The sequence below is a fragment of the Streptopelia decaocto genome (genome assembly GCF_964273445.1).
Source record: "Streptopelia decaocto genome assembly, chromosome: 7".
NCBI classification, from domain to species: Eukaryota; Metazoa; Chordata; class Aves; order Columbiformes; family Columbidae; genus Streptopelia; species Streptopelia decaocto.
In genome coordinates, this window is record NC_138661.1 from 54,634,061 (window position 1) to 54,646,453 (window position 12,393).

A 12,393-nucleotide genomic window follows, 5' to 3' on the forward strand; every position below is an offset into this window, starting at 1 on the left:
CGATTCCTTTGTATCTAACTGATCTCAAAAAAAAAAAAAAAAATCCTACATGAACAGAATAAACTTAATGTTGGATTTGTGGTGACTTTCTAGGTTTGCCGATCAGGAAGTACGAAATACAGCTGTCAATTGGATAGAGACATTAAGCGATGATGAGTTAACAGATTTCCTCCCTCAATTTGTGCAAGTAAGACTTTCTCCATACACTGAAGTTTTGATATTTTTTTTTGGTCTTGAAAACCCAAAGGAATTGCTGATTACTAGTAGCAGAAGTGCAATTGCATGCCTCTATACTTAATAACCTTAATGCATAGTAGGGAAAACAGTTTGAGTAAATAATTCTCTGGGTGTCCTATGGATTCATGGTGATTCTGTGCATTACTCATAAAATTTCAGTCTTCATCTAAAATGAAATCCAGACCAAATTAAATTTACTTAATTTTCTTTGTATTTAGGCATTGAAGTTTGAAACCTACCTTGACAGTGCTCTTGTCAAATTTCTTTTGGCTCGGGCCCTGGGAAGCGTTCGAGTAGCGCACTACCTATATTGGTAAGATGTTCTTTGTTCCATTGTTCACATAATGTGTTTACTATAAGAACAATATTTCAAGAAAAAAAATACTTTGTTAATATCATAATTCATAAAAATGAATGTTATAAGTGGAGAGTGTACAAAATTTAGATCCTGGGGTTTTTTCATGAAAAAACAGACGGTACCTCTGAGGCATAAATTTCTTGCCTTTTATATCCTGTATATCAGTAACTTTCAATATATATAGTACTGATTCATTAAAATATTTTAATGTCTTAGTATTGCATTGTTTGCAGTACTTTCCTTAGGAGAATTTAACTGAAATCCTTTATTTCAGGCTTCTTAAGGATACACTGTATGATACAAAGTTTGGTGTAAGATACGAGCAAATTCTTGGAGCTTTTCTTTCAGTCTGTGGAAAAAGGCTGAGGGAAGAGCTGGAAAAGCAGACCAGGCTCGTGCAGCTTTTTGGAATGGTAGCAGAAAGAGTAAAGCAAACAAGTGGATCTGCTCGACAGGTGTGTATGTATTTTTAATGTTACTTGGGGTGATTAAACTGAGTATACCCTCAAAACAATCCACTCAACTGTCTCTTTAGTCTAAATTCAATAAAATGCTATGTAAAATACATAGTAAAATCTATTAATCTATTGCTCAGCATTTTAACAAGTTAATGGCTTAATGAATTTGATGCTTTTGTCAAATCTGTCATCTGAAACATGATTGTGTGAGGTGATAGGGTAAGAAACTGGGATGGATCGTGTACAGTAAACTGAAACTGGATTTAAACCTGTTGCTGCTGAAGAATTATCCCATTATGCAAAAGGACTGGGTATCTGTTTATGTGCTAATATGAATTTACAGTTTGATAGAGTGGGATGCTATCATCTGGTTCAGTAAGAAAAAAACCCACTCAAAACCCAACCATAAGCTCGTCATGTGAGTGTTGTACTGCTAGGCTTATATATTTTTAATAGCTAAAGAGCGGTTTTAATTTTTAGCATTCCTTTGGCACTGACGAGTTAAAACATTAGCTTCAGGATAAGAAGTTTTCTGCAGATGCTTCAGTTAGGAAAGTGGTGCTGATTTTTTTGTTTGTTTGCAGGCTGCCTTGCAAAATGGTATGGAGCGCGTGCAGTTATTTTTCTTGAAGAATAAATGCCGTTTGCCTCTTAACCCCAGTCTTGTGGCAAAAGAGCTAAATATTAAGGTATTGTACATTCAAAGCTTTTTTTGTAAAAATTACATATAGGCAAAGCTTTTGCAAATAGGCAAAAAAAACCTGAGGTTCTTGAAAGCTCTTTATGCTGGAGGCCAAGGTTTTAATTAAAAATTCTGATTGAACAGGACAGTGAAGTTAGCTGAGAAAAGATAAAATTTATACACATACTTGTGTAAAACCAATGAAGGTACTTGTATTTTAAAAAATATCTGTAATAACATTATTTCTTCAGACCCTGTCTCTTTTGAGAGCAGCAATCTTGGGTGATAGTAAAGCAGGGGACTATTCAAAGTGCACCAAAAAAAAATCCATTTACAGTAATCAAAAGAGAAAATTGAGCAAGGCTAGAAAGTTCAAACAATTTGTAAATACTGTGAAATATGTGAAACTACCCATTGCTGGCTGTGTCCAGGAGATGCACTGAATCTAATGGGCAGAGAGCAGCCTTATTTTACTATGAAGATACAGCAAGTGATAATGTAGGAGAAGCAGATAAATTAGTTTTCCAGAACTCTGCAAGGTTTGACAGTATCTGTTCAAGCACAACCTCGATTATATCATCATGCATGACTGAGAACCTAAAGGTCTGTGAACACTGGATTTGATCCTTTGTGCAGAGACAGTTCCTCTTGCTTTCCTTCTCCTCTGTAACTATTAAATCACGAGTATGTACTTGAAAGCAGATAAATGAGAAAACACCGTGAAACACGCAAATACCCAGGTTTTTTAATAATATCTTCTAGGTTTCAAAAAAAGCTTCTGATAAAATATTTATCCATGTTTTATTCACTTTTCCCTTCAAAAAGGGTAAGACATCACTGTGCAGCACAGTTGGCTTTTGTACAAGAATTCAGCAAATAAGAGCCAAAGGGCTCTTTATTCAAAGGAAGCACGTATTCGCAATGAGTGCAGTGTGAAAAGTCTGAATAGGCACATTGTGGATCAAACCTGCTTGTTGTCAGAATGTCTGGTTTTCTGGGCTAGCAGGAATAGTCCTTTTTGAGTATTAACACTAAGTCTACTTGTAGGCATGTTCTTTCTTCAGCTCCAATGCAGTACCACTGAAGGTCGCACTGCTAAATGCAGACCCTCTGGGAGAAGAAATTAATGTGATGTTTAAGGTAGGCCTTAAATGTGTCTTGGAGAAAAAAAAGTTGAATGATAATTGCTGTTTCATTGGTATCCATTAACTTTAGCATAGACCAATAAGCTTAGTTATTTTGTGAGTTTGCTCCTGTGTATCTAGAAATGAACATCTGAACAGGTTGTAAAATGCAAAATGAAGTCTGCTGCATGTGAAAGCTTAAATGTAGCCTATTTCTCTTTTTAAGTGCTTAACTGTGAAGAAGCAGCATAATGTATCACTTACTAGAAATGTAAAGAAATTAATCAGTGTAGTTTTGCTGAAAGCATATTATGTATCTAGTTAACTTTTTTTGCATTTAAGGTTGGAGAAGATCTGAGACAAGATATGTTGGCTTTACAAATGATTAAGATTATGGATAAGATCTGGCTGCAGGAGGGACTGGATCTACGGATGGTTATCTTCAAGTGTCTCTCAACTGGAAAGGACCGAGGTGCAAAACCAGATGCTACCTATAATCTTTGCTCTCCCACTACAATTTTTTGTCCCACTGGTAGTGAAAAATTGCCGTGCAAGCCCAAGAAACAGCAGAAGGCCAGAAGCCTTTCATGAAAGGAATTCAGTACTCGAATATAGCAAGTTAAATTGTTCTGAATTTCCTGATGGCTGAGTTACATTTAAATGTGTTTCTTCTCTTGAGTGCTGAGATTATTATCTGTTCTGCTGTCAATGAACAGTTGTGCAAACAAGTAAATATAATGATAAAAGCTAAGGTTTCTGTTGATGCCTATACTGCAAGACAAGAAGATAATGGTGCCATAGCAATCCTGATTCTTAAAGTTTAGTTATGATGGAATAAAGTATTCAGGTCAAAACTCAACTTTTGAAGTACTTGGAATCTGCTGCAGTTGAGTCAGGAAGCATCATTCATGTACTGAAATGTGCAAAAAGAAGAAAAACTTAACACCCCCCCACCCCCCAGACTAATCCCCCAGGATCAGTGTCATATGCTGGTAAAAGTTCCTTGGGAATATGAGACAGTCTTTTAGGTTTGAAACTAGGTCACAGAACTCTAAGTTTGAGTGTAAATACCGCCCTGCACCTTGAACACGCTTTCTGCTAGTTGTCGCTTATTCTCTAGAGCCAGCCAATAGAAACTACAAGATCTTTAAGAGGATAAACAATAGCATAAATATTTCTTCAGTCAGATGCTAGAACAGCATGATGGAAACTCTTAAGTACATGGAAACATTGGAAATTTAGGTTGGCAAAACTTAAGCAAAAAGCTTCTATTTATGTAAGACTTGCTTTTTAGAGAAACAGATGGCTTTTCTTCCTACTTTGAATGATGAGTTGATTGCAGAGCATGTTAACTTTTTTTTTGTTGCTGCTAATATTAGCATTCCTAAAGTACTTGAAGGATTAAAGTGAAAAAGAAAAAATGGGTATAAATTACAGATTTGTCTTTAGTAGCTCTTGCCAAGAGAGAAGTAAAATTCTGTTAATCAAGTAAATGTTTTCATTTTATGATTTAGCTATACAAATATTTTTAGTAAATGATATCTCCAAAATAAGGCCAGATAAAAAACCCACTGCTGTATTTCTGGAGCAGCAGTCTGGCCTGTTTCAACACTTGGCAGCAGCTAAAGTTACCAGGTTACTCAAGTGTCAGTGCATGAGAAATGTCAGCAGCAAAATATTTTGCAGTTATTGTTTATAGACCAATACTAGTTTATGTAGTAGAAAGTAATTATTCAAAATATAATTTATATGTGCATTCTAACAGCCACAACTAATTGTAGTGAAGTAATCCTAACTTGGATTGCTACATGTGTTTCATGGTATGCTTTGTAATATAGTCTGGAAATGCTTAGTAGACTAATAGCACTATTTTTAGACCTAACTGGGTTTTGGAAGAAACTAGTCTTAAGATTATAAAATCCATTGCTGTCAAGAAAGTTTCTACTGAATAATGAAAACGCAGTATAACTTAAGGAGATGGTTAAATACACTTTGTTGTATTTTGTATAAAGGTATGGTAGAGCTTGTTCCTGCTTCAGATACACTTAGGAAAATTCAAGTGGAATATGGAGTGACAGGTTCTTTTAAAGACAAGCCCCTGGCAGAATGGTTACGAAAGTATAATCCTACAGAGGAGGAATATGACAAGGTAACTTATTTTTTGAAGACTTTTTGTTTAAGGGATAAATACCACCTTTTGAAAGAATGAAATTATTATTCCAGATCTTCCTTTGAAATTTTTGGTTTTTATCTTTTGGAAACTAAGTTTTTCCTATACTTGAAAAAGTGCGAATGAAAAACCCTTACATAACTGAAAAGAAGCCAGATCGAATGTGAAACCTGAGAACCTGAGTTTTTATTGGATACGGAAAAAATGCACTTCAGATTGAAGATAGGAAGGAATGATGGCTGTTCTTAATTCCGATTTAGCAGCAGTGGCGTCTTCTCATACAAGGACATGGAGTTAAAGAAGCAGCAAACGTTTTCTTCTGGCTACAATGCTGTTGAAACACATTGGAAATATAAGCCTTGTACCCTTTTTTCTGCTAACATTTCTTCTGTGATTTCTCTTCAACTCCTCTTTAATTTATTTGAAAAACAAAGCAACCATTTTTGCTGGAAAGTGTGATATCTAAAGATTTTTGAAAAGCTATTTGATTGAAGCACACTGTTTGGGAAAAAAAATTAGGGGCTGTTTTGTCTGGCTTTGATTTTACTCTTGTCAAGATTGCCTGTTGAATATATGAATGCTGTTTTCCCACTGATATTTGATCTCAATGCACTTTTTTTCCTCTCCCTTCCAGGCTTCAGAAAACTTCATTTACTCTTGTGCAGGATGTTGCGTAGCTACTTATGTCCTGGGAATCTGTGACCGCCACAATGATAACATAATGCTTCGAAACACAGGGCATATGTTTCACATTGACTTCGGAAAATTTTTGGGTCATGCGCAAATGTTTGGTAGCTTTAAAAGGTATTTGCTGTAGATAAGTGAAGTAGAGAATGAAGTGATTCTTAGTATGTTTTTATAAGCATTATAAGTCTAAGCCTTAGCTTTAAGTTACTGTTATCTGCCGTTCTCATTATGGAGCCAATATCTTCCAGTTTAACCACTGAGGTTCCAGAATGCGTTCAAACTTACCTCTGTATAAAACTAGTTTTGAAAAAGGTTCCAGCTTCCTGTTTCCATATTCTGATCTCTGGGACTGTTTTAAGGCAAAGCACATAGGCACAGCTTTCAAATAAAGCTCCTGTTCTAGGTAATGGTAGATTGAAATAAGGAATTTGGTCTCCTAAACATCATTTAACTTCAGTGCTTCCAAACTGCATTCATTCCTTAGGAGCTTTGTGCTATACACATGAATAGATTGGGAACTTCTTTACAATAGATATGAGAACTATGTTTTTTGGTACAGGAAAAGATTAATATAACTTCTTACTGATATTTTGGAGCCTCATATCTGACACAAATCTTGGTGTCATACTTTTCCAGGAATATTGGTTAAAACTGTAGTGTAGTTTCACCTTTGTAGCTATATTCATCTGGTTACATGTTGCATGCTTGTTAGGTAAACTTTATCAAAGAATAAGAAATTGAGTATCAGAGCCATTGTCATCTGAATATCTCAGTGTGACAAAAATGAGAACAAACTCTGGCTCACAAAACCAGTAGTGAATGTCAACATTACAGAAAAGAGTGAACACCAGGTCTTATTTACGGCTCCTCTGTGTAGAGGAAGATAATCTTTATCCAGGATAGAGGAGCTATGTTTTAGTCAGGTGATAATGTACTTATTGCATTTGTTTGAGTGTGCTATGGCTCAGAGAAATGGGGGGTGGAAGGCATTGTAAGGTAACCTGGCCTCCAAGCGCTGCTCCAGCAGATCTGCTGTAGGTCCAGCACTGGGCGGTTGTGCTGGGAATCTGAGATGGCACTAAGCAGCTGAACCCCACCCAAAAAAAGTAAAATGGCATTAATGGATTATTTAATATTACCTCAGGGTGGGGATGGAGGGGAGAAGGAAGCACGTGAAAAACGGAATAGATAGACCTTATAATTAAGTTATGAATTCTGTGCCTTTTGAACAGGGATCGAGCTCCTTTTGTGCTAACATCGGATATGGCTTATGTCATTAATGGTGGTGAAAAACCCACTATTCGCTTTCAGTTGTTTGTGGATCTCTGTTGTCAAGCTTACAATTTGATAAGAAAACATGCAAGCCTCTTCCTTAACCTGCTTTCATTGGTAATCATTTTATTAATTTCAATTGAAACTTGATAGATCTGTTGTGTTGGGTTGTATTAAATGCTATGCTCTTTATGCTGCAGAAACCCTTAATGCATGCTTTTAAAAATCAAAAACATCAGTGGTACTTTTTAGGAAGGTAGTATTTGGATTTTTTTTTTTAAGCTTTTCTTACTACCTACCTGTTTCCTGAACATTTAAAACTAAGATGATACCATAAATTACATTGCAGAATGTTTCTAACTGCTTTTAATTCAGCAGAAATGGTGAATAACTGCTGATGATAAGCAACTGTTGGCTGTCGCTGTCAGCATTTAGCAATTTATTGCAGCTTCAAATGAATTGGAGGGTGTAAGAGCTTTAGACATTTCAGCGTAAAATCATATTGGTTTTATTGTATTAAAACTGTAAATTTTAATTTCTTGCAGATGCTTTCTTCTGGGTTACCAGAACTAAGTGGGGTTCAGGACTTGAAGTATGTCCAGGATGCTCTCCAGCCCCAAACAACAGATGCAGAAGCTACTATTTTCTTTACGAGGTACTGGATAAGTGAAAACTAAAATATCTCCCAGCATCATCCTCTTAATAGGAGCGTGCTGCTATGAAGAGATATACTAAGGATTTTCACAAACGTGTCTGTAGAAGTTGAATAGTTACACTGTACTATCATAATGTATCAGTTAACCAGTGAAGTACATGAATAAGATCACTTTCATATCAGATTAATGCTTATGCTAAAATACTTCCCCGCTTTTAAGAGTAGCCTTGTGCAAAAAAAGTGTTTGAAATACTGAGAGTAAAGAATTCTGTCTGGCTGTTGGGGACTTGCATTTTGAGTACATCCTGAATTGCTTAATAGTAGTGTATATGATGGGAACCTTGTAATGCATGTGAAGTAGTTCTCTCTTTCAAGAAGTGCTTTTGTACTGTGGAGGGAGGGATGGTGCTCCAGTGTGGCAAGTGGGGGTGTGTATGTAGCTTAACTGAGTTGTTGCTATGTGTTACAAAACGTTATTGTACTTTGATTTAAATAACTGGAGGAAGCTGGAGTAGCATGCATGCAGTTTTTCTGCTCACTCTGGAAAGCCTTTACTTCTTGGGTAACAACCTATTCCAAAGTTTGGATGCTGCATCTTCTATTAAATGCTGATACAATGCTATTTATATAGCCCATTGATCACACTTGGTTTAAAAACTGTTTCTCTGTCAGTAAGAAATTGGATTTTATTTTTCTTAGAGTTAAGTCTAATTTATTGACAGAGCCATTTTGATGGGTTTTGACTTTTTTTTTTTCTCCTTCTTTCCTAGGTTGATTGAATCCAGTCTGGGAAGTGTTGCCACAAAGTTTAATTTCTTCATTCACAATTTGGCTCAGCTGCGTTTCTCAGGTCTACCTTCTAATGATGAACCCATCCTCTCATTTTCTGCTAAAACATATTCTCTTAAACAAGATGGCAGAATCAAACAAGTGTCTGTGTTTACGTATCAGAAGAGATATAACCCAGATAAACATTATGTAAGTATGTGGAATCTGTTTCCACTCGGTGAAGATACTGTGCATTATCTTCCAACAAGATACATAGTCCTTCTTGCCAGAAGTTCAGTGGTTAATTACAGAGGATTAGTCCAAGGGAAACATGTCTTGTTTAGCCTTAAGTAGCCAGCTGTGAGGCAGATAGCTAGGTTCTCTTTACTGACAGATTTAGTAAATACAGCTAGAGATACTTATTGTTCAGTTGGGCACTAATGTCAGAGTTAGGATGAGCTGAAGAGTTTTCTGAAGCCTGACTGTGTTGTCTATAATGGGAGCCTAGAAACCCGCACCAGGGTTGACACTCAAAATTAAGCCACTCTGTGGATGTCTTGAAAGCAAAACCAAACCCCGTAATTGAACTCTAGATGGAAATGGGCCTACTTGCTTGATTCCTGGAGAAGACCAGAGCTATACTGGCTCTGGCTAGGATGGAGTCATCTTTCTTCATTGCAGCCTACACAGGGCTGTGTTTTGGATGCTCAACTGAAACTGTATGGATAACACCACTGATTTGGCTGTTGCTGAAGGATGCTTGTGCAGTGTCAAGGCTTTCTCTTGTACTTTGCCCCTTGCCCCCCGCTGCAGTGAGCGGGCTGTGGAAAGCCAAGGAATTGGGAAGGGACAGCTGACTCAAACTGGCCAAAGACATACTCCATAGCATACGATGTCATACTCAGCGATGAAAATGGGGGGTAGATAAAGCAAGCAGGGGGTGGGAGGATCTTTTATTCCAAGGCGGCTGTTTCCTGGGGACTGGCTGGGCACGGGTCTGCTTGTGGGAGGCAGTGAGAGATTGTCTTTGCATCACCTCCCCTCCCAAGGGCTGTCATTATATCAGCCCACAGATCTTCTCACTTCTGCTCTTATTCTCTCCCCTGTCCCAAGGTGGGGGTGGGAGTGAGCAAGCGGCTGTGGGGGTGCTTAGCTGCTGGCCACAGGAGGAGTGCTAGCGTACAGACCTGTATTTTTAGCATCCAATAATAGTCTTCAAATTGAAGACACTTCTTGAGAAGGATCTAGAAGGAGGCAGAAAGGACAGAAGTTGCGTTGGTGGAGGTGATTTTTTTAAAAAATGGGGATTTGAGTCACATTTGTGTAGCTGCCCTCTGTAAAATGGCTCCTTCATGAATAGGGAGTCATTCCGTCAAATACTTTCTGGCTTTGTTTTGACCTTCCATTAAAGTTCTTTTTGCTCCTCATAAGTGAAAGCATCATGCCTACAATCCTAGTTGGTCTTGCTAGAGGCAGCAAGCATTACAATTTGCCCTCAGGATTTCAATAGGACTGGGTTACACTTTAAGGCTTGTATTAATATTGGTATTCCTATGCGGATGTGCAACCATCTTCACATTTTTTTAACTTCTGCTGTTTGGCCTAGAATAGTCAGCTCAAGTTACGTTTTCCTCAAGTTGTTTAAGAAGTGAGCTATATTGATATGTGCAAGTGAACACCTCTTTCCAAGCTGTATTTGCTGTAGATGTCTTAATCTGGTAAGATGCCAGCTAGCGAAGGTAGAACAAAGCTGAATAACACTAGAAGTGAAGAAGAGCTTTGCACTGAATTGCTATGTTATAAATGTGTTTGAGCCCTTCTGGTCTAAGCCAAACAGCCTTTTATCTTCTATGAAACCGTTAAGATGATGTAGTCTCCCTCTGTCTAGATTTTTAAACATCTTCCCAGTTGTGCATTTTTCAAATGTACATTTAACTCATCTGCCCATAAAATGAATCCACCGAATTGAATTTTCTGTGCAATTTCTCAGCCTTCATTTTCCTTTCATAATAATGTGGAGAACTGTATTCTGGGGCTGTACCCCCAGTATTTTCTTAAAATGTATGTTATATGATGCAGTACACTTGCATCTACCCACCAAATTATCACTTTAAAAGTGGAATCCTTTAGAATCTTCAGAGAATTAGATTGGAAAAAAAAAAAAAAACCTAGGCATTAGTTTCTTCCGTATTCCACACCTGAAAAGTTTTGTGGTAGTTCTGGCCCCACAGATACATGTCTAGATGTAATCTTGCACCGATGTGTGAAAATGTTGTACACCTGCTGTCTGGTATGAACTTACAATAAGGTTTAAAAGGGATAACGTGGACAGCTTAGCCTTAACTACCTTTATTCCCTGTCAGATGTGGATCTACGTTATGGGGAGATCATGTGATATTACTTTGCATTACAGTACGGCTATTTATAATTCTACCTCTACTATAAAATGCAAATGCTGTTACTAGGATATGGATGCTGGAGAAGGATTACCATAGTAGAAAGAGTTAATTGTTAAGAAAATTATGCTGTTAAGTCAGTTCTGTAATATTGTTGCTACTTTTGTCTTGTTTGGGTTTTTTTTTGTGTTTTGAACAGATCTATGTAGTGAGAGTTTTGAGAGAAGGGCAAGTTGAGCCAACATTTGTCTTCCGAACATTTGATGAGTTCCAGGAGCTCCACAACAAACTTGGCATTCTCTTTCCTCTTTGGAAGTTACCAGGGTATGTTCCTAACTCACTCATCACTATTATAATGGAAGCAACAAAAACTGCTCCCAGCAGGGTGGAGGAAGAAATGGCTTGAAACAGACACAAAACTGCTGAGGGGCAAACTAGACCTCAAAGTTGGCAATTAAGGGAGCAAACTGTTGTCTCTAAGTTTTAAGGAGGAAAGCTAGCGAAGCAATTCAGTGTCTTTAGTCTGTGTGTCATATCACGTATAACAATTGCCTAGAAATGTTTCCTTGCATTTCTGTAATGTAATTTCCTATTAGTGTGCTGTGTTTGCACTCCTGATTGACATAAAAAATGGATGCCAGCACTTCAGGATGGAAATGACAATGAAATCTAACTGTGCTAACTGAACACTCTTTATCTTGATTTTCCCCTGTAGCTTTCCTAATAAGATGGTTCTGGGAAGAACGCATATCAAAGATGTAGCAGCTAAAAGAAAAGTGGAGCTCAACAGCTACATACAGAGTCTGATGAACAGCTCTGCAGAGGTGGCAGAAGTAAGTTCAAATAACTTAAGCAAATCCAGTGTAAGTTTTCAGATTTTGGTGCTTGTTAACACTTAAACTAATATGTAACGTTTCTTCCAAATTCAGTGTGATCTTGTTTATACTTTTTTCCATCCATTACTTCGTGATGACAAAGTGGAAGGAATAGATGGAATAGCCAGACCTACAGGTAGGTAATGGTTTTTGGGGTGTTTATAAATTTGATGACTATAGTATGACACCTCTACAATGAAATTTATTTTTTTAATGAACTATAGTTTTCCCTCATTGAAAACTGCATCACTGTCTGTCCAAATGTTCCTGCATACAGTTTCAAGAAAATAACATACCAAAAATTTGCAACAATGTATGTGAACATTTGGGCTTGCTTATAGCTTGACTAAATTATTCAAGTTTTTACTTTAAACCTCCAAGTTGATTCTTAAGAGAGAATGCAAAAATCTTGAAAACCTATGGCCTTGTCCTCTTCTTAGAGAACTGTAAATAAAATCAGAAACGGAACTTGTTCTATTATTTTCTCCATAATTCATTAGTCAGTGTAGTACTGATGAAAATGTACAAATACTACAGAGGAAATAATTGTATATTTTTCCAGATGCAAGTCCATCAAGTCCTACCTCAGGCAAAGTGGGAGGAGAAGTGAAGCTATCCATATCATATAGAAATAGCACTCTGTTTATCATGGTGATGCACATTAAAGACCTGGTAGGTGAAGATACTGAGCTCACTGCCAAAAACTGTTTC

General features: G+C 37.2%; 1 protein-coding gene across 4 annotated transcripts in view; it reads left to right on the forward strand.

Moving 5' to 3' along the window:
• PIK3C2A (phosphatidylinositol-4-phosphate 3-kinase catalytic subunit type 2 alpha) overlaps positions 1-12,393 on the forward strand; it is a 51,613-nt gene that overhangs the window by 35,309 nt on the left and 3,911 nt on the right. For 3 of the 4 annotated variants that reach the window (XM_082058901.1, XM_082058903.1, XM_082058902.1), the window contains exons 17-31: positions 94-187; positions 456-550; positions 870-1,050; positions 1,638-1,742; positions 2,783-2,875; positions 3,202-3,331; positions 4,872-5,008; positions 5,664-5,833; positions 6,949-7,105; positions 7,534-7,643; positions 8,414-8,621; positions 11,007-11,131; positions 11,523-11,640; positions 11,737-11,818; positions 12,245-12,354. In XM_082058901.1, coding sequence (XP_081915027.1) covers positions 94-187; positions 456-550; positions 870-1,050; positions 1,638-1,742; positions 2,783-2,875; positions 3,202-3,331; positions 4,872-5,008; positions 5,664-5,833; positions 6,949-7,105; positions 7,534-7,643; positions 8,414-8,621; positions 11,007-11,131; positions 11,523-11,640; positions 11,737-11,818; positions 12,245-12,354 — 1,915 coding nt within the window. The remainder of the gene's footprint in view (positions 1-93; positions 188-455; positions 551-869; positions 1,051-1,637; positions 1,743-2,782; positions 2,876-3,201; positions 3,332-4,871; positions 5,009-5,663; positions 5,834-6,948; positions 7,106-7,533; positions 7,644-8,413; positions 8,622-11,006; positions 11,132-11,522; positions 11,641-11,736; positions 11,819-12,244; positions 12,355-12,393) is intronic. The other variant, XR_014184693.1, reaches the window with a different exon arrangement.